The sequence below is a fragment of the Miniopterus natalensis genome, chromosome 3 (genome assembly GCF_054644295.1).
Source record: "Miniopterus natalensis isolate mMinNat1 chromosome 3, mMinNat1.hap1, whole genome shotgun sequence".
In the NCBI taxonomy this organism is placed as follows: Eukaryota; Metazoa; Chordata; class Mammalia; order Chiroptera; family Miniopteridae; genus Miniopterus; species Miniopterus natalensis.
This window is the reverse complement of record NC_142083.1, coordinates 97,649,583-97,674,230: the sequence shown is the minus strand read 5'-3', so window position 1 is coordinate 97,674,230 and position 24,648 is coordinate 97,649,583. Positions and strand designations below refer to the sequence as shown.

The following is a 24,648-nucleotide window of genomic DNA, read 5'->3' as shown; positions in this document are numbered from 1 at the left end:
TGGTTTCCTCTCCTGCAAAACGGGGATCGTATGCTGTCTTACCTCAAGGGACTGTGGGGAGGAAATGAGTAAAGGACATAAAAACTGGGAGCCCAGGCAACCTGGGCCTTGGGATTCCCCCAGTGTTCCCAGGTTTTTAAAGGTTCCTTTTGTTCTGAGCTGGGTGCCCCCTGAGCTCCTGGGAAAGGTTCTTGCCCTCCTTGGTCAGGGAACTCCGCTGGCTTCCCTCCTGCCCCCAGGTTAGTCCTCTGAGGGCAGCAAACGGCAGAAGAGGGCCCAGGAACACAGGCTGCCGCAGAGTCCCCTAGGCCCCAACTCTAGTTGCCATGACTTACTATTTCATTTAAGCCATTTTTAGTCTGTAGGAGGTTCCCTCTCCGATCCTCCCGCCCAGCCCCTGCAGCCACCCCACAACCCAGGCTTCGGGGCCCATCTCTGGGTCTGAGTCCCAACAAAGGCAGGCCCCGGGGGACCAACGGCCACCAATCGGCTTCCTCGGTGGCTGGCAGAGCCCCTGCGAGATGGAGAGTGGCCAGAAATCCGGAGACCCCCGCTGGCACTGGGTTCCCCGAAGAATCTGCTCCCACTGGAGACAGAAAACGGGGCACCGCCGCAGCCACCTCCCTGCTCCCCGGCCTCTTTTTTTCCCAGGCTGTGGGAGGCAAAGGGTTAAATCCCATAGAGCTGATGCTCTGACTCCAGGCTAGAGGGACCCGGGAAGCTGGGGTCACTTCCTGCTCCGTCCCAGTCACCCTGAACTGGTCCCCGGGTCCTCAGCCTGGGATCACCCCTTGAGAAGGACCCCAGAGTCCTCGGCGTCTAGCCCGCCACCCCCCAGGCAGGGCATTCAAGGGGTTAAGTCCCCTGGGGCTGGATTCTGCCTTCTGCCTTTCCCAGACCCCAGAGCCGTGAGTTGGGGACGCCTGGGTCCCGAGGGGTGGCCCGCCGGCCCGGGAGGCGGCCCGGGAACAATGGGGCAGGGCGGCGGGCGCCGGCCGAGCCCTCCCGGCCGGGCGCAGGGGTGGGCCGGCGGGCAGGGGGCAGAGGCCGAGGATTCTGGGAAGACGCGGGGGTCTGGCTGTGGGGGAGGGGAGGCGGGGCATTCTGGGAAGAGGGAATTGGAGCGCCGGGCCGGCCGGGGCTGCGAGCGGCGCGATCCCGGGCCCGGGGGCGGAGGATGCCCGAGCCCGGAGCCGGGAACCGAAAGAGGGCGGCGGGGACCCGCTGGGGCAGAAGTCCAGGGTCTAGGCTGGTGCGGCTGTGGGGGGGCCGGGGACCAGGATGGCTGCGTGCCCGCTGCTGCCTCCACTTAGGGGTCACCCTGGGCCGCTCTCCACACCTCTCGGGGAGGCGGCTTCGCTCCCTCCCTGCCTCCCTCCGTCCGCAGTGGAGGGAGGTCCGAGGTCAGGGACCTGGGCCTAGGTCTGCTCTGAGCACTTCTCGCCTCCCTGTGTCTTCCCACTTTCACACTCCATGGCGGCCTTGTCATTAACCCCTTCCCTCTCCTCTGGACCGCTGGGTTTGAATTTCTGGAAATAGTGAAGGTACATAAGGTGTTACCTGTCCTCAGCAAACAGCAGGGCATCCTTCCAGGCCGCCTGAACAGGCAGCCCCAGCTTGGCAGAGGTGCCTGCTTCCATCCCCCCGAAAACACAGATGGGGGAGGGGAGGTTGTCATAGCCTAAGGAGCTACAGACATGAAGAAATTAATTTACTTCCTAAAATCGAACTCCTGTCTCCCCTGCTGCTATTTAGCAGGGTTCCACTAGCTCCTGCTTCACTTGGGTTACCTCCCGGCTGCCTCCTCCTGAGTCCCGGTCTTGTCTGCTTGCACCACTGGCCCCATACACACGGCCCGTCCCACACAGCGACCCAAAGCCCAGGCTTTCCCCAGGGACTCTCTTTGGGTCTCAACACTGTGGGGAGTTCTCCTAGCAGTCAGCTCCTGTGGTCCTGTTCCCTCATGCTGAAATCATATCTCCCTTTGTGGAGTGAGCTGGCTGTTTTTCCAGGCCACTCCGCACTGTTTCTTTGCTGTCCCCTTGCAGACTGACCTTTAAAGGTATTGGATAAGCAGGTTTTCCAGGAGCAAGGGGCATCTCATTCAGTTTTCAATCATTCAACAAAATGTACTGAGCACCTGTTCTTTGTTAGGCATCGTGCTAGGCACAGCATCCAGGAGCAGCAAGACAGAAAAAACAGGGTCCGAGACGGGGACTGATAGGGAAGGCTTCACTGGGGAGGGCCGTCTGAGTTTACAGGCACGGGTTGTCAGGCTAGTCACTGGATCCAACCCCTCCTTTTACAGCCAAGGACCTCTTGGTCCCAGGAATTTCGCTATCCCATTTTCATGGCAAGTAGGCTGCCTCTGAGCTTTCCTCATCACCGGTCCCTGCCAGCAGCCCACGTTTATGAGTTTCACATGACTCCCAAGGTCATCTTCCACTCTCAGAGGTTAGGGCAAGCCAGACACAGAACCTTGCATTTCTGGTCTATGCCGCTTCCCGGCCTGTGACCTTGGAGAAATCTCCCTGAGGGTTGATTTCCTAATCTGTAAAATGGACAATCTGATTCCTGGGTCTCCTCACGGGATTGGGAGGAAGATTGGGCCAGATAATGAGGACATCACAGTAGGCACTGTGTCAGCTGCCGGGGGCCTTCACACACATCTCCCTTCTCTCTTTTCCTTTCCATTTTCCTCTCAAGGTCGGTCCTGCACAAGCCCCTAGTGGCTTTAAAACAACCCTTCCTCCTAAACTGGCTTGACCTTCTTTCTGTGCTTGGATAACGGGGAACGTGCCCGAGTCCCTTTGGAGGGCTCCTGTCACCTCAGGAAAATCAGAGTGGTTTCTTTTTTTAACTCTTTAAGTGTTCCAGGCAGTCTCAGTTCTCCGTGAGGCTCTTAAGGAAAGTTTATTGGTCCCAATTAGCAGCCCCATTAAGGAGGAAAATTAGAGTCTTAATGAGTTTCTTCTGATTAGCAAAATAACAGGTTTCCCAGCCTCTGGGCATCATAGGGGTGGGGTGAGAGCCACTTCCCCTGTGGGTGTCAGATACCTCTTCAGCCCCCAGTCTGGGTTCAAAGGGTTATGACTGATGAGCTTTTAATTACACTCTTACATTCACCAACTTGCTTAGTTGTGCTCCTAAGAGCTGGATCAGGAATCAGGCCTGCGGAGGTGGGGTGGGTAGGCACAGTGAAAACGAACGCTCAGAAAAATGGGTTGGTAGGAAACTAAAGTTTACATAGAGGAATGAGAGCTGGGGGACTGGGCGAGCGGGGAGTGAAAAAAAAAGTGGCAGGTCAGCTCCCATTGTGTGCTCCTCTCTCTCCTCTCTCCTCTCCCCTCTCCCAGGGTCCCTGGAACACTGGGCAGCCCTGAGCTCTGGGATGGAGCCTGAAGCGGTGCTGTGGGGCCCAGATCTGCGGGGTCCTGAACAGAGCCCTAATGATGCTCACAGAGGTGAGGGGCACAAGAAGGGACTGCAGTCCTGACAAGACAGTGGCCCCAGTTCAGGGAGGGGCCCAGACTCTGGGGGAAACCCAGGGGAGGGAAGAGAGACCGACCCCCTGTTCTGAAAGGAGATGGGGGCTGGAGACTCCCTTTCTCTCTGTAGGTGCCGAGAGTGGGAACGAAGAGGAGAGCCCTCGGCAGGAAAGTTCTGGGGAGGAGATCATCTTGGGCGATCCAGCTCAGAGTCCAGAATTCAAGGACCCACCAGAGATGCCCCTGGAGAGACCCTCCCAGGATCCCTCAGGCCCCCAGGACCCCCCAACTTCACTGGGTCACTCCAACCCCTTGGACCACCAGACTCCTCTTGACTCCCCAACCCCCGAGGTAGTTCCTGCCCCGTCTGACTGGACCAAGGCCTGTGAGGCCAGTTGGCAGTGGGGGACTCTGACCACATGGAACAGCCCCCCGGTGGTCCCCGCCAACGAGTCCAGCCTGCGGGAGCTGGTGCAAGGCCGCCCCTCCGGGGCTGAGAAGCCCTACATCTGCAACGAGTGCGGCAAGAGCTTCAGCCAGTGGTCCAAGCTGCTGCGGCACCAGCGCATCCACACGGGCGAGCGGCCCAACACCTGCTCCGAGTGTGGCAAGAGCTTCACGCAGAGCTCGCACCTGGTGCAGCACCAGCGCACGCACACGGGCGAGAAGCCCTACAAGTGCCCGGACTGCGGCAAATGCTTCAGCTGGAGCTCCAACCTGGTGCAGCACCAGCGCACGCACACGGGCGAGAAGCCCTACAAGTGCACCGAGTGCGAGAAGGCCTTCACCCAGAGCACCAACCTCATCAAGCACCAGCGCTCACACACGGGCGAGAAGCCCTACAAGTGCGGCGAGTGCCGGCGCGCCTTCTACCGCAGCTCGGACCTCATCCAGCACCAGGCCACGCACACTGGGGAGAAGCCCTACAAGTGTCCCGAGTGCGGCAAGCGCTTCGGCCAGAACCACAACCTCCTCAAGCACCAGAAGATCCACGCCGGCGAGAAGCCGTACCGGTGCACCGAGTGCGGCAAGAGCTTCATCCAGAGCTCCGAGCTGACCCAACACCAGCGCACGCACACCGGCGAGAAGCCCTACGAGTGCCTCGAGTGCGGCAAGAGCTTCGGCCACAGCTCCACCCTCATCAAGCACCAGCGGACCCACCTGCGCGAGGACCCCTTCAAGTGCCCCGTCTGTGGCAAGACCTTCACCCTGAGCGCCACGCTGCTGCGGCACCAGCGCACGCACACAGGCGAGCGGCCCTACAAGTGCCCCGAGTGCGGCAAGAGCTTCAGCGTCAGCTCCAACCTCATCAACCACCAGCGAATCCACCGCGGCGAGCGGCCCTACATCTGCGCCGACTGTGGCAAGAGCTTCATCATGAGCTCCACGCTCATCCGCCACCAGCGAATTCACACGGGCGAGAAGCCCTACAAGTGCTCCGACTGCGGGAAGAGTTTCATCCGCAGCTCCCACCTCATCCAGCACCGTCGCACCCACACGGGCGAGAAGCCCTACAAGTGCCCCGAGTGCGGCAAGAGCTTCAGCCAGAGCTCGAACCTCATCACGCACGTGCGCACCCACATGGATGAGAACCTCTTTGTGTGCTCCGACTGCGGGAAGGCCTTCCTGGAGGCGCACGAGCTGGAGCAGCACCGGGTGATCCACGAAAGAGGGAAGACGCCAGCCCGGAGAGCTCAGGGCGACACTCTGCTGGGGCTCGGGGACCCAGCCCTGCTAACCCCGCCCCCTGGAGCCAAACCACACAAGTGTCTTGTCTGTGGAAAGGGGTTCAACGACGAGGGCATTTTCATGCAGCATCAGAGGATCCACATCGGAGAAAACCCCTACAAAAATTCAGATGGCCTCCTTGCACACCCAGCTCCCAAGCCTCCTCAGTTTCGATCTCCCAGGCTCCCTTTTGGAGGCAATTCCTATCCAGGTGCTTCAGAGGGCAGAGCTGAGCCCCCAGGACAGCCCTTTAAAATGCCTGAGGGGCAGGAGAGCTTTAGCCAAAGGCTGGGCCTGCTCTCCTCCAAGTCCTACATTTGCTCCCACTGTGGAGAAAGCTTTCTGGATCGGGCTGTGCTCCTCCAACACCAGCTCACCCACGGCAACGAGAAACCCTTTCTGTTTCCTGATTATAGGATTGGTTTAGCAGAAGGGGCAGGGCCCAGTCCCTTCCTAAGTGGAAAGCCCTTTAAATGCCCTGAATGCAAAAAAAGCTTTGCCCTCAGCTCTGAGCTGCTGCTGCACCAGAAAGTCCATGCAGGTGGGAAACCACAGAAGAGTCCAGAGCTGGGGAAGAGCTCTTCTGTCCTCCTGGAGCACCTCAGGAGCCCCCTGGGGGCCAGACCCTACAGCTGCTCAGATTGTGGGGCCTCCTTCCTGGATCGCCTGGCCCTCATCCGGCACCAGGAAACCCACACCCAAGAAAAGTCCCCCAGACCCGAAGACCCCCTTCCAGAGCCAGTCACCCTGTCCACAAGCCAGGAAGATGAAGGGGAGGCCCCCACCCCCACAGGGAGCAGTAGCCATGAGGAAGGGGAGACCCCCAAAACCCTTTTGGAAGAAAAGCCCTATTTGTGCCCCGAGTGTGGAGATGGCTTCACAGAAGTCGCAGCCCTCCTTCTCCATAGGAGCTGCCACCCAGGGGTCACCCTGTGAAATGGGCCTGGGGGCCAGGGCCTCTCCTGAGAGGAACACTGGATCTCCCCAAATGATTTTGCGAGAAAAGGAAGAAAACCTTATCAGATTGTAGAGATGTGGAGGATGAGGACCCTGGGTAAAAATAGTGCTTTTATATGAGTGATAAGAAACCCTATAAGTTGTTGGCGGGAACCACTTATAATGCAGTAGAGAAAAACTGGGGTTAGGAACCCTATAAATATGTAGGAAAAAAAGCCCTTTAAGTCTGTAGCAGAAAATCCCTATAAACCATAGTGGATAAAAGCCCTATTAATTGTAGGATGAGGTCCCAATATGTCTCTAGACAACCCTATAAAACTGTACCGAAATCCTTGTGAAACTATAGGGTCGGGGAAGTGCAGGGAATATACAATGGTGTTGACTTGGGAGCAGTGACCCTCGGAAGGTGTGGAAGAGCCTCCCGTGAACTTGTTGCCCAGGGCTCCCTCCTGCCACGTGGGAGGGGGGCTCCTTCCCAGCAGCCGTGGACACTTCCGCTGAGTAAACCGCTCGGTGCGGGATAGTGTGGCAGCCGGGTGGGACTGGGAAAGGAAAACAGGATGGGAGACCCCGCGGAGAAGTGGCCCAGGAACTAGGAAGAGGAAATCTAGTCATTGCGTGGGGTTTCCTGGGGGCACAAGGCCAGTCGGAGGTGAACAGTGCGTGCGAGAGGGAGAGGCCCATGGAATTCCATCAGAAAGAGGCCAAAAGTGGGGAAGGAAAAAAATGTTGAGCCTTTTTGAAGGCTGAAGTTTGGGGTGCATAAAACTTTTAAGTGTAAGAGTACTGGGGAACCACCCCAAAAATTTAGGGGGAAGAGTCAGGGGATTCTGTCACAGTGCTTTGAGGGAAGGAAACCAAGTAGCAAAACTGTCCAGGTGGAACCCAGCAAACTCCAGGCTGTCTTCCCGTTTCCGGGAGCTTGTTAAACTCCAAGTGCAAGCAGATCCTGGCCGGGCCGCCAGGGTCCTCTCCCAGCCGGGCAGGACGACCCTTTCCTGCGGACTTCTGTTCTGAGAGGCCTCCTGGAATGGAGGGTCCCTCCCGCTACATCTCAGGTCTCACTGTCAGGAGGTTCCTCCTGAAATCTAACTGCCACCAGTGTCGCTGCAGTGGCAGCCCGTTTCCTCGAATTCTGTCCTCAGTGAAGAGGGAGGACTGCTGCTAGTCGACCTCCAAAGAATAAAGCCCTTCAGAGACTCAAGGCCTGTGTGTGGTTAAATCCTCTAGACTGCTCTTCTCCAAGTCAGCGAGAGCCACATGTAGGTTCTCTGGCAACGAGGGACGGCAAGTTGACAGAATAGAGCTTTGATTAGCCAGCAGCCTGCTCTTAAATCTCAGTCTCCTCCAAGCTGATAGCAAGGCTGCGGGCAGGATGAGCCAGCCTGCACATATGATGGGTGTCCAAACACCCCACGGAAGAGAGTATGGAGCCCTGACCACCTTCCTCCAGTAGCTGGAGCCCTCTGAAGTCGTGACAACCCAGCCTGATTGCGGTTTTGGGAAGGGATGGATTCCACCTACTTGGCTTCTCTCCTTAGCCAGAAACCTTCAGAGGGGAATGGAAAGATGAGAACCACACCCTTGCCAGACCCATCTCCTGTCCCCACACACCACACACTGTTACACACTTCCATTAACCCAGCCAGACCCGCTAACGTGTGTGTGGCAGGGGAGAGACTGTTGCCCTCTAAAATGGTTGGAAAAAACTCTTGAAACATCTGTAACAAGAACCCATCCCCTAAGCCTGTAGACTCCATCCAGTGCTGGGTCCAAAGGAAGTGCCCATTGACCCCATGCTGCCACCAGTAATGCACTGTGGTCCTGGAGTAAGAGAACCAACGTGCCAGGTGAGGTGGCGCCCGTCAGGAGTCACATCCCCTAGAGGGTGACCCAGAATCCTACAAAGCTGTGGAAGAGACCTCTAATTTCATTACCTGAAGTTCAAAAGGTGAAAGTCTTTCACCTTTCATCTACCCTGCCCCCCAAAGGATAACCCGCAAACTCAAAGGATCAAAATCTAGAACACTAGTTGGAAAAGGCCAGGCCTGCTGGGGAGAAGGCAGGCATTGCATGATTGTGGGGAGACCCTTTCTACCCTCTGCATTAAAGCCCCACTGACCCCAGTGCCAGGTTGGAAAGCACTACTGAGGGGAGGAGCCTGCCTGCCGAAGCTCTGCTGACAAGCGTCCACAAAGGGGGTGTCCCTGTGAGACTGAGGAACAGGACACAGTCCTCCAAGTCAAAGCAGATTCTTTTCCCTCTAAGATGGTAGGAGAAAGAAACTCCAGTTGTAGACAAACCCCTTTTAAAGCTAGAAGCAGAACCCCCAGAGCAGGTCTGAGAAATCTTTCTCCAGAAGAGTCCTGGGGAGCAGCCTTCGAAGCTCGGGGGCCAGTCCGGGGGGAGGTGGGCAGTGTGGTCAGAGGCCAACTGCAGGCCGACTGAGGACTTGGGTGTAGCATATGTAGTGTGATGCTCGCATGTTGTAGGAACTGGTTGGGGCTGGGAGTTTAGGCTCTGGTACTTCAATGGATGATGCGGATACGATGAGTTGGGGTCTGGGGTTTTGTAGCAAGAAAGGGGCAGAGTCGGAGACCTTTGGGTATGACCTGTTCTTTGGGTATTGCCCACCACCCTAAACTCCTTTAGCCAGGTGCTTCCCAAAATAAGCTACATCTTGGAAGGAACTAAGCAGGGAACTGGCAGGGGGAGGTGGCAGTGTCCAGAGTCCCTCTGATCAGCTCCGGCAAAGGCCCAGCTCATTCTGGAAGGCCTCTTGTCCAGCTCCGTGCAGGCCTGACTCCAGAAGTGCCCCAGTTGAGGAGCCCATAGATAGGGTCACAGAGTCATTGGTGAAAGCAGAGGGAAGAGTAGAAACTGATCTGAGCTTAGGGTGAAACTTGAAACTGCTATGGATATGGAGGTCAAATGGGAACTCGAAAGAACTGGGCATGAATCCTGAATGATGGGGAAACTTGAAACCATCACAGTCAAGAGGTGGGGTTCCATGACACCTGCCCGAGGCGAGCAGCCCTAGACGCCTTTGCCTTCATTAGGGAAGCCCCACTTACCTAACTTGCCCACCTGGAGTGAAGAGAGGCCCCACTTTTGAGTGTTGTGTGTCAATAACAGTGTTGTGTCACTGGTGGTCATGTTGATTAGCTGAAGAGAATAAAGGGAATAAGGTTTCCCAGGTGCTCTCTGTCTTCTGTGTGAATCCTAGAGCAAGCTCAGAGAGTTTGCCCCTCCCAGAGCAAGGGTCCATATAGAGCCTCAGAAGCTCAGCTCAGCTCCAGGCCACTCTTGCACTCTTCCCAAAGACCCTAAAATCCCCACCCCATGCCTGCTGGTGAAGATTGAGTTTTAAAATCCATACCCTTGGGAGAAAGGGGGAGAAACTTCTGAGGTGGTGGCAGAGTCAAACAGCTCTTGTTGACTGATGTCTGGCTTTGGCATCAGCACATCCTGCTGATTGTTGGGTGACTGGCTGGTGACTCTGGCGCTGGCTAGCTCAGGTCCAGCTGTGCAGCTCCAGGGAGGTCTCTCTGGCCACCATACCCGCCCCCTCTCCAGACTGCCACATGGGAAAGCTCCAAAGATCAAGTTTCAAAAGCTGGAGGCCACCTTCCCTGGTTCACCTGGGTCCTGGACCTGGTACAGCCCATCATTTGGACAGCTTCCTAGACTTGGAAGAGAGGTGGTGGAGGAGACCTGGCTTGTGATCTCACTCTCAGGCTGTAGTCCATAGCCCTCACCATGTTGAAAGGCTGAGGCTCAGAGAAGGGCAGCCACTTGCCTAAGATCCACAGCAAGGAAGGGAGGGAAACCAGAATGGCCAGGAACAGCTCTACACCTAACCAAGCCTCTCACCCATCGTTGGGCCTGCCTGGGCCTAGTCTGGGCTCCACAATGGGTCAGGCAGGGCTGCTTTGATGAATCCTCAATGCCCGGCTTACCTCTATGCTATCTCCTGGGCCTAGGCCTGGCCATGGCCCAAGCCTGAGGTCAACACTTGCTCTAACCCATTGCCTGCATCTGCCCTGGTCTGCCAGGAGCCTCCTGCTCCAGCCAGGAAGCTGTCTCCCCATCTTCCCTGTGCTTCTCTGACCTAGACTCCCAGGGCAGGCTCACTGCCTCTCCTTCCCCTTCTCCATCTGGAAAGCAAGGAAAGAGGGACTTGTCTTTCATAGGGAGGTAATGAAGGCTATCCCACATTCCCTGTGTTCCCAGCCCTGGGGACAATTGAGGTACATCAGAACTGGTCTCAGCACAGGAGTCCTCAGTAAAGTGAGGAGACTGCAGGGAAAGAACATGCACTGGAGTAGTGATTTGTTCAGATTTAGCAGGAGGGACCATGTGCCCAGACATGGTGCCTGCCTCAGCGCAGGTTCAGGAAACTGGCTGGAGTGACCTAAGGAGTGAGGGTTGCAGCAACAGGAAATGGTATGTGTAGGGGCCAGGGGTGAGGTGGGGGATAGAGGGTGCATAACAGTTGGATGTGGGTGTTGAACAGGGGTGAGGATTGAAGGAAGGTAGAGAGCAGAGGCCAGAGTGTGGAGTATCCTGAGGAGCTTAGGGTCAGGGCACCATTGGGGGACTTTTAAGGAGAGTACATGACCTTACCCTCTAGTCCCACCCCAGGTTTGGACCTCAGGAAAGAAAACTGGGCTGGAGTTGGGCCTTAGCAGCTTAGCTGTAGCCATGGCCACGGATAAACATACCCAGGAAGAATAGCAGAGTAGAGAGGAGAGTCTAGAGAGAGGACCAGCAGAAAATAGTACATGAGGAAAAACCAGGGGAGTGTAGCACCACAGGTCTAAGGTAAGGTTTGAAGAGAGTGGTCAATGCTAAATGCTCCACTGGACCCCTGGGGCCAATCGCAGACAGTAACCCTAGTTCTGGCTAAAATGACCTTCACCAGAAGGCCAGCATCTGCTCACCAGAGACTAGGCAAGGTCAGTTTTGGCCTGGCTATCCCAGGAACCCAGGGTATCATAGCCACTGAGGCCACTGGGGTTGTAAGAGGTCAAAACTGGCTAGAGGGGCCTGACCAGCCCCTAAGGTAGGTCCTCCCAGCACTGGGCAGGCAACTGCAAACTAAAGTTTATGGAGTTTATGGAGTTTACTCTGCGGCATCAGTGCTTGCCCCGTCACTAAAATTCTGGATCTTTATCCCATGCCCTTGGGCTTGAGAATGTGGTTTGATGCCTACTTTATTAGGTATGAGGACTCACAAGGAGTTTTTAGCTCCTCTGGATATGGAGGATGGCTTAGGTAAGATACTTGGGGAGGTGATGTGTAGTTACTTGCATTTAAGGAACCTACATGGAGGTGACTCCTGGGAAAGAGGTGACTTACAGAGTATTGGCTGACCCCAACCGACTCCTAGGCACCATGCTCCTCTCAGAGGCAAGCAGCCTCTCTGTGATGCAATATGCTGCGTTTCCCCACCCTTGCTACGGCTGCTCCTGGGCCACGCACATTTGTTCAGAGGCTTGATGCCATCTCCGGCCCTGGCCCGTGCCTCAGTGAGCGTGCCCACGACCTCCAGCACGGCGCAGGAAGTCACTGTAGCCCGCGTGTCCCTCTCCAGTCCAACCTGGTCCAGCCGTTGCGGCCCCGCCGAAACCCTGGGCACCAGATGGGACCCACAGACGGACAAGGTTACAAGCCCCTGTGAAGGCGCCACTTCCAAGACTGCAGGACCGCGGGAAAGTGGGGCTGCTGCCAAGCCCACGGCCGTTACCCTGGCCATGGCCCCGACTCCAGCTCTGGAACCAACCGCGGTCAACACCGGCCTTAGTGGGAGCCCAGCACAGCCTCAGTGATGGCTCTCTCCACCACAAGACGCTGAACCCAGACGTGCCCCTCAACACTCGAAACAGTTCCGAGGGGCACTAGCCGCCGGCTCAAGTTGCAATAAAAAGTCACCCACTGAGGTGTCCCAATCTGTTTGTCCGAGGGGAGGGACCGCCCGCAGGATACAGGCCCATTTCTCGCAGGCACCACCAGAACCGGCCCTCCTGTGCCAGCACCTTGTCGCCCTGTGCCAACAAGGAACTATGTTTCCCAGGATGCAACTGGAGATTTCCCAGCATCCCAGCGGCCAATGACTGGCAGGGGTGTGGCGAGCCCGCGCGCAAGAGGCCAATGGGGTCAGCCTTCCAGGACCCGCTGGGTCGATGATTTCTTTACGCGGCCACATTCCTCCCAGGAGCCCGGTACGGAGTCTCCGGCAGCCGTTAGGTCTAAGCGTACCTACGTGTTGGGGTGGCAAGAGCAGGGCCTCTCATCTGTACAGAACGTTCCAGGTACACACACCAGGTGGGGCAGCATCGGGACAGGGGGACCAAGTTTAGGGCAGGAAACCTGGCTCCCCGGACCACGGGCTGAGCGTTTATTCGTAACATACAGCCTATACAAGACATCTCTAGAGCAGGGGCTGAGTCCGAATGGACCCTTGCACCTGCCAGCAGCTCCACCTTCCAGGCCTGGCCTGCTCCTTCACAGCCCAGTTTGCTTGGGCAGGCCGCACAGCAAGCATCGTGGATACAGGCTCAGTTACAGGGTTAGATGAAGCTCTTCTACCTGGAATGATCGGAAGTTCTGCCTCCACTGCAGTTAAGGCCACCAGGATGAAAGCAGAGTCAGGGCTGGGGACCCACTGGAGACTTGGGAAGCATGAGGTGGAGGTATGAGGGCTTGGGGGAGTAGATATTGAGAGGGGCCTGATTAGAATAGAAACTGATAATCTTGGCTCAGCACTCCCCAAATAAGGGCAAGGTGACTGCAGCAACCACAGAGCTTCCCAGAGGAAGAGGACCGTGCACCCCCCTCGCCCCCAACACCAGGATATAAGCCCTTTGCACAAGAGCCAGACCAAAGAGCCCAGGGAACTCCACAGGAGGGGAAGCCTGCCCAGGCCTGGAGGGCGGGGAGCAAGGGGCTGGGAACCTGGCCCACCCCTGGTCCTCACTTGTGGGTGTGTAAGCAGGTAGTGAGTGAGCCTCCTCTTCCATGGGAGGTCACAGCCTGGGGAAATTTCCCCCTTAGGGCTGGGATGGGCCTGGGTGTCTCACAGCACATCTTTCCTGCATGGCGGGTGCCTCAGCTCTGACTGGAGAAAAAATGGAACTGAGCTTGGCTGATTCCCACTCCCACTAACATGCACTGGGGACCCCAAACCAACTTGATGGGAAGGGGCTGGACACACAGAGTCCAGAACAAAGGGTGGGGCCACGGGATGTGGGGTGGGGAGGGACTGGGGGCACAGCCCCCAGGGTCCATGGGTGTTCTAAAGTCCCCTGAGTTACGGGTTCAGCTGATGTAGACACGGTGGAAGTCATGGGCACCAAAGGCTGCATTGCACTTGGGGCACTTCCTCTGGCGGGCTTCATAGCGGCCCCGCACACACTCAAAGCAGAAAACGTGGAAGCACTTCGTAAGGACTGCATCCTTCTTGCGGGTGTTACAGCAGGGGCAGGTCAACCTTGCCTGAGGCAGGAAAAGGTATCAAATCAGATCAGGAACATTCCTGACAGTGTCCAGACCCCAAGCTGCCAGCAGGAGGTGGTCTGCGCTAGGCCATCATACATATAGCCAACTGCAACTAACTCTCCCCATAACCCTGGGAGGTAGGGATGAGCACTCTCTACATGAGGAAACAGACTCAGAAGCTGGTCTCAAAGCTACAAAGTAGCAGTCTGGACTCTAACCTGGGCAATGATGGCCAGTGGTCACGTGTTCCCTCTTAAGGCCAACGATCCACAGGCTCAGCCTGGGCTTTTCTGCCCTTGGGTTTCATCTCTTTCCCCTCTGGTCTTCTCTGGAAAAACCCCAATCCTGGCTTAAGCCAACTGTCTACTTCACCTGCACCTGCTAAAGTCACAGCTGGGTATGGCAGAGCCACTAGAAATATGCTGTCTCCACCCTCACCTGGGCCCACCCCTGGTGCTACCCAGAGATCTTGCTGTGGGTCCCTGGAGGTTTCACAAATCTCCGTGTCTGTTCTGAAACCTGCCACCTGCCACCAGGTCTCTCCTCCAACTCCAGACAGAAATTCCCTCAACTCAGCATTCCTCAACATTCGTCCTCTGCTCTTCTTGAAATCCCAGCCCAGCCCACTGCCTTCGTCCCTAGCTCTCAGAACCCAACCCATCAGCATTTGACAGGCTCCAAAATCTGTCCCCTCTTGAGAAATCCTCCACCATGGCTGTCTGCAGCTGCCTGACCCTTTAAGTCCAAACTGTTTCAAATGTTTACTCTTTACTGACCCACCTTTTGCCCTCTCTCCACTCCAGTTAGTGAGAGTGCAGGTAATCTGACCTCCGCCTCCACCCCTACCCAAGAACCATTCCCACCAAAACTGCCAAATCCAAGGGGCACCTCTCATCACTCACTTCATTTGCCTACTTGGCAGCTCTGATTAGCTCACCCCCACCTCCTTGAAATTCCTCCCCCACCAACTCCGTCTACAACACTCTCCTTCCTTCCAGTCCACAGGCTTCTCTTCCTCTGCCAATCATTTAAGCTCTGAGGTTCCTGAGGAAAAAGGCTCCCAAACCTTCTCACGCCACAGACCCTCGTTTCCATTTCTGCCTCTGCTGACAATTCCCCAAGCCCGTTCTCCAGACTTGCCCTTTTGCTTTTTGAGTGCCTTCCCAGACAGCCTCTCCTAAGATGTCCCACATGCACCTTGTTCTCAACATCTTTGAACACTGTCCACCAACCCCTATTCACTACGTAGTCTTCCAAATCCCACTAGGTGCCACTAGTCATCCACCCAGTTTCTCAATCAGGAACCCAGGAGTTCTCAGTATCTCCATCTCCCTCCATGCATTCCATCCATCACTGAATCCAAGCATTTCTGCCTCTTAAATACTCCTGAACTCCTCTACTTGTTTCTAATACCTTAGACTAGCTCAGTATCAGGTTTTGCCCCAATGACTACACTAGCTTAACAAATTCCCCTGCCTCTAGTCTTTACCTACTCTAGCCCAAATCCAACAGCAAATCAGACCACGTCACTCTGGTTTAAAACCTTTCACGTCTCCAGTTGCCAACCTGGCTTACCACATGTTTAATTCTGTGTCAAATGTTTCAGGTTCTGACACTACCCAATGTTCTCAGGCTTGCCAATCACCACAAAACCCACGTTCTGTCCTCCAAATACAATGTCCAGCTCTGTCCTTCAGCACCCCTCTCTCAATTAGGGGCCTCACCTCTGCCTTCCCTTTTGCCAGAATCCCCTTGTCCCCATTCCTCACATCCAACTCTGACTCCTTGTGTTTCTTTTGGATGACATTCCTTCCAGGAAGCCTGCTGACACCCAGGGCTAGTTTAAGAGCCTCCCCTCCCCCAAGTTCCCATAGCCCCTGTAGCCTCTGCCATCACTTTGCTCATCACTCAGATGGGAGAATTACTTGGCTGCCTCCTCCCACACATACTCAATTTCAAGAGCTCTGAGACCAGGTCTAGTTCCAAGCCCTCCCACACCTTGCCAGGCACTCTGCCTGGCCTGCAGTACACATGTACAATTCTCAGTCAATTGTCTGATTCTTCACAACAGGTTCAGCCCACTCTTTACTATCCTACCTTATCTCCAGGGTCCCCAGACTACCCACGAGTGCTCTCACCAATCCCCCATCTAAGATTCCTAGATTGATGGGACACAACTTGGCCCCACAGCCCCACCTTGTACTCCTTGATCTCCTCCTGGAGAATTTCGTCAGCATCGGCATAAACCTCCACCTTCCTCTGCTTCTCCAGCTTGCGCCGCAGCCGAGAGATGTCCTCCTGAAGCAGGACAGGGGCCAGGCTAATTGCAGGGGTCTACATCCCAAACCACCCACCCCCAGGAGACACCAGTGACCCTGTGCGAACCTGTCCCCACCACATGCACACCTGAGCCCTCTTGAGGTTGAAGCTCTCTTTTTCTCGAGCAGCCCGGCTCTCTGCCAAGCAAGGCTGGATTTCTCGCAGCCGTGTCTGCACATGCTCCAGCTGCACCTTCAGGTCCTCAGCCAACTGGGCTGCTTCCACAGCCTGAGGTGGGTGAGATAGGAAGGAGGGCACCATTCTCTTGAGCCTAGGAAGTTAGGCACCATGGTCCACAGATGCTTGTCAGACATTCCAGTGATTCTTGCTCTTGCGATTAAGTCTAGTATCTTCAGTAGAGCTGGTTCTGCCTCCTGACCTCTCAACTCACACCTCCTATTCTCCCTTGTTCCCAACACTTCCAGCTCCTCACCTGAATAACTCTCCTGATTCCGAGCTTTCACAGGGCTTGTCCCTCTGCTACTGACTCCCCCAACACGTACATTTTCCCTGCAACTCCCTCAACTCAAATGACACTTCATATGTTTTTACAGCACCTTAGTTATCCTTCATAAGACTTACTATGATCTGTAATAACACTATTTTACCCTGGGATTATTGACTGGCTATCCGTCCCTAAAGACCGGAATTTCCTACTTCCAACAGGACCCTCTTATTCTCACGGTCTCGCCAGCACTCAGCGCAGGGTCTGGTATATACGGAGAGGGCATGTATAATATTGCCTAAACGAATGAACAAAGCAAGAGGAGAAAAAAGGCCAGTGGAGAAAGAAAATGAAAATCGATGTCCATCTCAAGCCTTTACTATGAACTGGATATTTCTTAGCTTTAATATAACTACATGGCAGGAGCCACCATCCCCATTTTACAGCTGACCAATGCCCTGGTCAGGATGTGGGTCCTGGAGCCAAGGAGACCCACCAAATCCCAGTTCTATTCTTTGACCTACTCAAGTCAGTTGACCTCCTGAGCCTTAGTTTCCTCATGGATGACAAGAAAAACCATCAAAGGATTATTGTGAGACTGAAATTTGACCAAGTACTGAAAGTCCTCAGCACAGGGTCTGGAACACAGAAAGTGCTTGAGATGTGAGCATGATTTCTTCAGCTGTGAGCCAGCATCTTAGGTTGCTTTCCCTCAGGCCCAGCCTCACCTTCCTCTTATTGAGTTCCAGGGCCTGGCTGCGCAACGTCAGTTCCTTCTCCACACCTCCAAGGCTGCCCTGCAGGGCCCGCTCTTTTTCCTCCAGCTTCTGCACAGTCAGCAGCTGGGCATCCACCTGGGGACAGGAGTAGGCACTCAGCACTGGAAGCCCCTACCTCTCCAGCTCCACCCTGCAAGCCCAGGACAACCATACCTGAGACTTGAGGCCAAGAACCTGCTCGCCCAGCTCGTCCTTCTCTTCCCGCAGCAGCTTGTGAATTTGGTTGGCCTTGATCCGCTCCGACATCAGTTTGAAGTTGGCATCATCCTTTTCCCGCAGCTGCTGTAGCAGCCGCCCATTTTGCTCCTGCATGTCCTCAAAAGCCTGGCCTGTCACATCCATCTCTGACAGCAGAGCCTCCTCCTCCTGTAGTGGGCAAGACCAGGACGGAATGTGGTAGACGGACACGATGACCATGTGGAAAACAGGAGAACATGGCTGAGCAAAGAACCACAGAGTGGACCAAGCTTCTGCTAGAAGCATCCGAGAGGGGGGCAGTTAAAGGGAATCCTAACATTCAGAAGCAAGAGGACCACAAGAGGTTCACACCTGCTTGGTGGCACCCAACTTGCGCTGCAGGTGTTCTATCTGCTCCTCCGCCTGCCGAATGCGCCTCAGGGCATCCTCATCTGCAATCTTCTTGCTCTCCCTTCGATCCCTCTCCTCCAGTTCCCGGATACGACTCCGGAGCTCATCGACCTAGTCACCAAAAGGAGGGAGCTCTCTTGTCATTATGGCTTCCTACTGACTGAGGGCTCTGCTTTGGTCAGAACCCGCTAGGGTAACCTCTCTGCATGTCCCACAGGCCCTACCTGACCTCACCTCAGCCTTGGCCTTGCGTTCAGCTGCCATGAGCTGCACCTTATCCCGCTGCTCCTTGGGCGCCGATTTGTACATGTCCAGCAGCAACTTCATCTCCTTCTGGCTTTCCTGGGCCTTCCTGTGGGAGGCACAGAAGAAGGACTTGGTAAGTAGGGCTGGATGCTGCTTGGCAGGGGTGGGAAGAAGACAGGAATAGGGCCTCACTTGAGCTCCACTCGGAGACCTTTGAGGAGTTCTGACTCCTTCCTCTTGGCCTCCTCCACCTTGACCTTCTCCCGATCAGCTCTTGAAAGTGCTGAGGCTACAGACTGAGGTCCCAGGCCAGGCCCTTCCCGCTCCCGAAGCTCCCGTTTGGGCCTGGCCTCAGGTTCTCGGCCCCGGGAAGAGAGGCCCTGGGACCCAGGGGTTAAGGCCTGGGTGTCTTCCTCAGAGGGGACCAGTTCCTCCTTCTTTGCTGAGGAGGTAGTCATGGTGGTAACAGGCATTGAAGCCATCTCCTTTCTGCTCTCGTGGGCACCAACAGGGCCTGCCCCACCCTCTTCTTTCCCTGGGGCTGGGGCAATGAGGCCAGAGTCCTCTGAGTGGCCCAGGTTGGGGACAGAATGCGTAGAGCCACTGGCTTGGGCCCGGAGCTGTAAAGAACAGGAGAGAAGAGGGCTGAAGTGAGATGGCACTCACTGGGGTCTAGCCAAGGCTTCTCCCAGGCAGCCCCTCCTCACCTTGCCAATCTCAGCCTGCACTTCCCGCAGCTTCCTCTTGTATCGCTGGGCATCCCCCTTTAGCTGGTGATTGTGGTTTTGAAGGCTGCTGATTAGGTGGCGCATCTCACGGTTGATGGGTCCTAGGGGCGGGTCAGGGACTAAGGTCAGACTGGCCCCTGGGTTAGGGGCCCAACTCCTCAGTGGGGAAAGAGGAGGAGCCAGAGCCATCACTCCCATTATAAAGACAAGGAAAACTGAGGCCTTATACAGTATGATCTCATCAAAGTAAATAACACAGACTTAAAGAAAATTCACCCCAAAGTAACTTCGCACTGCCTTTGTGTTATTTCTGCTCATGTACATTTTTAAATATTTCCAAATTTCCTTCAAAAGAATACATAACTGTAAATTCACAAAAATTAGTCAGCCTTTTTCTGAGTTTTTAAACAAATATCATCTTCTCAGTTATATCTCTCTGGTCTCCCCATCCAAAATTGCAACACCCTTTCTCCTAACACTTCCTGTCTTCCATCCCTGCTTTATTTTTCTTGACATATATATCATTACCTAAAAAACATGTTCTATTTTTTCTTCTCTACTGCCTGCCTTCCCCCATTACAACACTGCTCCACACCAGCAGGGATTCTTTGTGTTTTGTTCACTGGTATAATCCCAAAGCCTAGAACAGAGCCTGGCTCATAGGTAGTATTAGATAAGCCTTTCTAAAATAAATGAATTATTTCAGAGACAGAGAAGGCCAGAGAACCAAAGATGGGGTTGATAGCTCATATTCTAAACCTGCTCCACCAGCCACCTCAGCTGGTTGTGACCCTTACTGCGCCTTTGAGCCAGGTGGGTGATACTTGCTTTCCACTGGAGATGAGGCTCTGTGACAGGAAGGGTTAAACCTCTTGCATCTGGACGAGCAGCAGCCCCTCACCAGGGCCCAGCAATCCCAGACAAGGCCCACCTCCACCCTGTCTTCACCACATACCCGCCTGCTCGTTGGCCGCCAGGTTCTGTTCAAACTCGATGCGCAGCATCTCGTACTCCTTGCGTACCTGGGCCAGCGTGTCCTCCAGCTGGATAACCTCTGTGCGCAGCTTCTTCTGCAGCCCCAACTCATCGCTCTGTGGGTTGAGGCATTAAGGATCCACACAACCCCTTTGCCCTGTGGCAAGCCCCCCACCTTAGGCCTCAGTGGCTTAAGAAGAGTTTATTCCCAAGGGACCCCTGGCAGGCATACAGGCACTTGACTCAGGAATGCCTTGACCCTCAGGGTCTGGCCCTTACCCTCAGCCCTCACCCCTGTTCCAGGGCCTTACCTCCATGTGCTCAATGTGTCTCAGGTGGGAGTTCTTGGTGGCCAGCAGCAGCCCCCGGGCCTCATCCAGCTGCGTCTTCACTTGCAGAGACTCATTGTAAAGCAGTGAGAACTGGGCCTGCAGCATTCTATACTCCCCTGTCTCCCGTACCACCTCTTCAGGAAGGCTCCGTAGGGCCACCTAAACGCAGGGATGCCCAAATGTCAGGGCTCAGGCCCCACCTTGTAGTCTTAGGCCCTCCCAGCCCCAAACACAGCCCACCTTGAGGCGCTCATTGGTCCGCACAGCCCCCTGAAGTTCGGCCTGTAGCTTCTCCAGCTCTGCCATGCGGCTGTTGGCCAATTCCTGGTTTTCCTCTAACTCTGCATTCAACATCTCAAACTGTGGAGTGGGAAGGGCCGTGGGAGTCAGGGCCAGGCCAGGAGGCATGATTCCCTCACATAAGCCCCATCAAGCTCCCCTACGTGCAGCAATGATGTATTCTGAGGCCAAGCCAGTGCTTAGGACAAGCCAGACCTAAGCACTTTCCTAAGAGCTCCCAGGCAAGTGGAAGAAAAAGCCTTCCTGGAAGCCCTGAAGAGCAAGCTGAAGGAAAGGGAAATAGGGTGCAGTGATCCCCACAGCACCAAGAAAACATACAACAACCAAGAGGTGAGAGAGCAAAGGTAGGACAAGATATGAGATAGTGATTAAATGCACTGTCTCAGCAAGGCTCCTCTTCAGCCACCCAACTAAAAATTCCAATTGCCTCCAACACTTCCACTTATCTATTATCTGTGCTTTTTTTTGGTGGTACTTATGACCAACTGATGTACTATTTTACTTACTTCTTATTAGTTCTCCTAACTAGAACATAAGCCCTGTGAAAGCTTTGAATTTTGTCTCTCTTGTTCTCCAATACGCCTGCTTTCTAACAGTGTTTAGCAATTACTTAGTGGACATATTTGTGCACAAATACAAGAGCACCATGAGTGACAGGAAAGGGCCTCAGACACTATAATTCTGTGGGGAATTCCAAGGGTAGAGAAAAGATTACGGGAGGGACTTCGAAGAATGATGCCTGCTCACCTTTTGCATGCTGAGTGTGATCTGGCCCCCCTGGAAGCCTGAGGAGCTCCCAGACACATAGTAGCCAGAGTTGAGCTGTGGAGGGAAAAGAGACTGATGAGTGTGGAGCAGAGAACCTAGGGCCTTAAGTACCCAGCCCTGGCTCCATCTGACACAGCATTCTAGCCCCACCTGCTCCAAGGCCTCCGCCAGGTGCTTATTGAGCTTTTGCTCACGCTTGCGCAGCTTCTCAATGTCCCACTGCAGGTCCTCTACTGTAGTCTCCATCTCTAGCACTTTGGTCTCTGCTGATGTCACTTTATCCTGGAGCTCAGAGTACTGAGAACAATGAAGAGGGCAGATGCTTAGATGAGGAGACTTGGTTTCCTGAGATCCTTGGGTGTCCACCTAACCTAAACCCTGCCCTGGGTCTAAACCCATCCCAAAAAATGCAACTCCCACCTCCAAAGAGATACGGTGGTGCTTCTCCTGGAGCTGGGTGGCCAAGTCCTGAAGTCGCCGGTTCTCACGGCCCAGCTCCCGGGTACGTGCCCGAGCCGCCTCACCAGGGGGTTCATTGTCCCCTGGGAAATCAGAGCTTGGGTCAGTCAAGTCCAGGGCAATGGGGAGAAGTACTAACTCATTCTGGAGTCTGCTATGTGCCCAGTGTGATACACCATGACAAAGCCAGGAGTCTTTATCCCCACTGCACAGAGGAAACCAGTTCAGGGAGGAGAGCCACTTGCCCAGAATAACAAAGCTAGAGTGACAGAATTAAGGCTGGGAGAAGCCTGTCTGCACACAAAGCCTGGGCACTTGCTGCTATGTCTCATGGATCAGCAATTGCCACCAAGATTTGTGCAAAGTGCTCCAAAAAAGATATCCAGCCAAAAGGGCATGGCCTCACCAGATCAACAACTCCTTTCCCCCATCTCTTTAGAGTTCAACTCCAGAAATCAAAGTTGGAGCCCCCATCTACAACCTAACCCTTTCCCTAAGAACATGGCTGATTTATTCCTTGGGGAATTCTGGCTGTCTTTGGGCTAGAGGCATTGAGAAAGGGATATCAGAAAGATGCAAACTGGTATGGACATCTCTGGGGGGGGGGGGGGCACAAAACACTAACCTCGGCTGTATACTCGCTGACAGAGTTCCTCCACCTGGCGCTGTAGGCGGTCTGAGGCCTCTACGACACGGGACACGGCTGCCTTGGAGAACTCCATTCGGCCCTGCAGCTGCAGCTCCACCTCCTCAATACTGCTGGCGCCCAGTGCTACCACAAAAGCCAAGGCTGGCTCACTGAGTGGGGGCCGCAGCTGCACTTGCAGGGTCTCTGGGAGGATGGACAGACACTCATGAGGATAATAACAACAGTTACCACAACTCTGCACCAAGTACCACACAGAGCCCTTCAACACTCTATGGCTCACGTAATCAAAACAACTGACACCTGTAGTACATTGTTATTATCTTGAAATCAAAACAACCGAGATTCAAGAGGTAATTTCCTCAAGGCCACAAAGCTCCCAATTATTGCCGCAGGAGCCTTCTCTGCCTTCTCAAACTAAATCAGAACCCACACAAGGCCCTGGCCAGGTAACTCAGTTGGTTAGATCATCATCCAGACATGCCAAGATTGTGGCTGGATCCGAGCACATACAAGAATCAACCAATGAATGCATAAAAAGGTGGAACAACAAATCAGTGCTTCTCCCTCTCTCCCCCCCTGCAATCAGTAAGTAAAACAAATAGAACCACGCACAAGTACATACACACTAATTCCTGCTCAGGGGCCCCTATACTTTTAACTTATGGTTTTCAATCACTTCTTCTCTGGTGGTAGGGATAGTATTTCTTTTTGCTTATCTATGCCTCCTGCGAGTGTAGATCAGTGCCAAACAAATGAACATTCAATATTGACACTTTTTTTGAAGTGAGTGCCAAGACATAAAATGCACTACAAACCAAGTCACTCAGATTCCAAAGCCCGTGTTTTTACTCACTGTACTATGCTGCCCAAACATGAAGTTAATTTTGTGTGCACGTGTGGGAGGGGAGGTGGGGAATCCAGAAGCCTAATATCAAAAGTCCCTTCCTTTCCAGGATCTTTCCCAGAACTTAATTACACTCCCCAGATCCTAGGGCTCTGGCCCTACCCCTCAGTTCTGATGTCCCTGGCTCTGTGAGAGGGGTCTCATCACGTGTCGGCCCCTCCTGGGTCCCAGGCGCCTCTGTCCCTGAAGACAGCTCCCCCTGGTTCTCATGGTGTCGGAGAAGGGCTTCCACAGTTTCATCCAGCTGAAGGGAGAAAGCACCAAAAACGTTATGAATCCCTCAGGTGCTTCCCATCATAATACTGCTTCCTAGCAGAGGAGTCTGAGAATTGGCAACTGGATCAAGGCCAGGTCTTGGAAAGCAGAGGGGCATCCACCTGGGCCCAGTAGCGATTGACAATGAGGAGTGTGGCATCATCTGTGGCCTGCCGCTTTTCCAGCTTCTCAATTCGTTCTCGGAGTTCATCTTCACAAGCCTGTCGCTGTTCCAACCGCTCTGCTAGTTTCTTATTCTTGAACTGCAAAACCTTCAGGTCCATCTCCTCCTACCAAGGAAAACAATGGGGCCAAGGAGAAAGTCAAAGAGGGCCCAAGATACCAATCACAGAGACAGAGGAAAGCAAATGGAATGGGTGGGAAAGGGGAGTAACCCCAAACTAACTGCTAACAGGATTTAAAGAGGCTCAGACACCCACAGATAGCGTCTTGGTTGAGGAGGGTTTGCTTCTGTCTCTTCCTAACCCTTCTAGGAGCCTGTTTTCCTATCTGTAAAGGGAAAACAGACGTCTTGTTCTCGGTTTGTTTCAACAATGTGTTCTGTAAAGTGGGTCTTGCTAAACTTGGAGAACTGGGAATAAGATTCCGGATGATTTGGGCGGAGAACAGAGTTGGGAGTCTGGCAAGTTGTGAGGGCTGGAACAGGAGCCCACAAACCGTGGAAGAGATGCCCCCAAGACGAATGGGCTCTATAAGCGTGGTTGTGGTCTTCTCCTCGCGGCTCAACTTCTCTGGGGGCCCCGAGCCCCCATCGCCGGAGGCGCGTTTGTTGCCGGGCCCAGACATGGCTGCGGCTGCAAGGAGCGGCAAAGGGTCTCCCCAGGGACGTCAGGCAGGAGGCGGCGGCACTTCCGTCACCTGCAAAAGACGGAGAGCATACATGCGGACGCAATCGGTGCTCCGCAGCCCCAGCGCTCCCCCGCACACACCTGCTGCATCTGGCTCCCACAGGCCCCGAGCCCCTCACCTGCAGCAGGATCAGCCCAGCGCCGCCATCTTGGACTTCACCCGACGTCACCGGCCTCCCGGGCACAGAGCGCAGGCGCCAGAGGCAATGCCGGATGTGGTGGGACAGCATTTCCTGTTTCTATTGGTCGTGCTTAGTCCTGTCTCTCAGGTTGATTCCCGAACACCGCCTCTTTCTCTCGGTGATTGGCCAGTGGACGGTTCCCATGGTAACTGCACCACACTCCCACGCCCCAGCCCT

General features: G+C 54.6%; 2 protein-coding genes across 4 annotated transcripts; one reads left to right on the top strand and one right to left on the bottom strand.

Annotated features, from left to right (window-relative positions):
• Positions 1 to 693: 693 nt before the first annotated feature.
• Positions 694 to 9,372, top strand: ZNF629 (zinc finger protein 629). Of its 2 annotated transcripts, none has more exons than XM_016219195.2 (3): positions 694 to 908; positions 3,357 to 3,464; positions 3,619 to 9,372. In XM_016219195.2, exons 2-3 carry the CDS (start codon positions 3,392 to 3,394, stop codon positions 6,150 to 6,152), a joined length of 2,607 nt encoding a protein of 868 aa, XP_016074681.2. In that variant the 5' UTR covers positions 694 to 908; positions 3,357 to 3,391; the 3' UTR covers positions 6,153 to 9,372. The 2 variants fall into 2 exon arrangements, with proteins under 2 accessions (XP_016074681.2, XP_087671930.1); XM_087815804.1 differs by lacking the exon at positions 694 to 908 and adding an exon at positions 1,344 to 1,544.
• A 3,158-nt stretch (positions 9,373 to 12,530) lies between these two features.
• On the bottom strand, positions 12,531 to 24,528 carry RNF40 (ring finger protein 40). Of its 2 annotated transcripts, XM_016219193.2 has the most exons (20): positions 24,409 to 24,528; positions 24,099 to 24,299; positions 23,543 to 23,710; positions 23,268 to 23,409; positions 22,238 to 22,444; positions 21,574 to 21,695; positions 21,304 to 21,450; positions 21,133 to 21,207; positions 20,326 to 20,445; positions 20,065 to 20,244; positions 19,734 to 19,869; positions 18,758 to 18,879; positions 18,243 to 18,670; positions 18,039 to 18,156; positions 17,766 to 17,915; positions 17,370 to 17,582; positions 17,166 to 17,291; positions 16,080 to 16,220; positions 15,870 to 15,971; positions 12,531 to 13,670 (listed from the first exon to the last, which is right to left on the bottom strand). In XM_016219193.2, exons 2-20 carry the CDS (start codon positions 24,225 to 24,227, stop codon positions 13,494 to 13,496), a joined length of 3,003 nt encoding a protein of 1,000 aa, XP_016074679.1. In that variant the 5' UTR covers positions 24,228 to 24,299; positions 24,409 to 24,528; the 3' UTR covers positions 12,531 to 13,493. The 2 variants fall into 2 exon arrangements, with proteins under 2 accessions (XP_016074679.1, XP_016074680.1); XM_016219194.2 differs by lacking the exons at positions 24,099 to 24,299; positions 24,409 to 24,528 and adding an exon at positions 23,861 to 24,091.
• Positions 24,529 to 24,648: the final 120 nt, after the last annotated feature.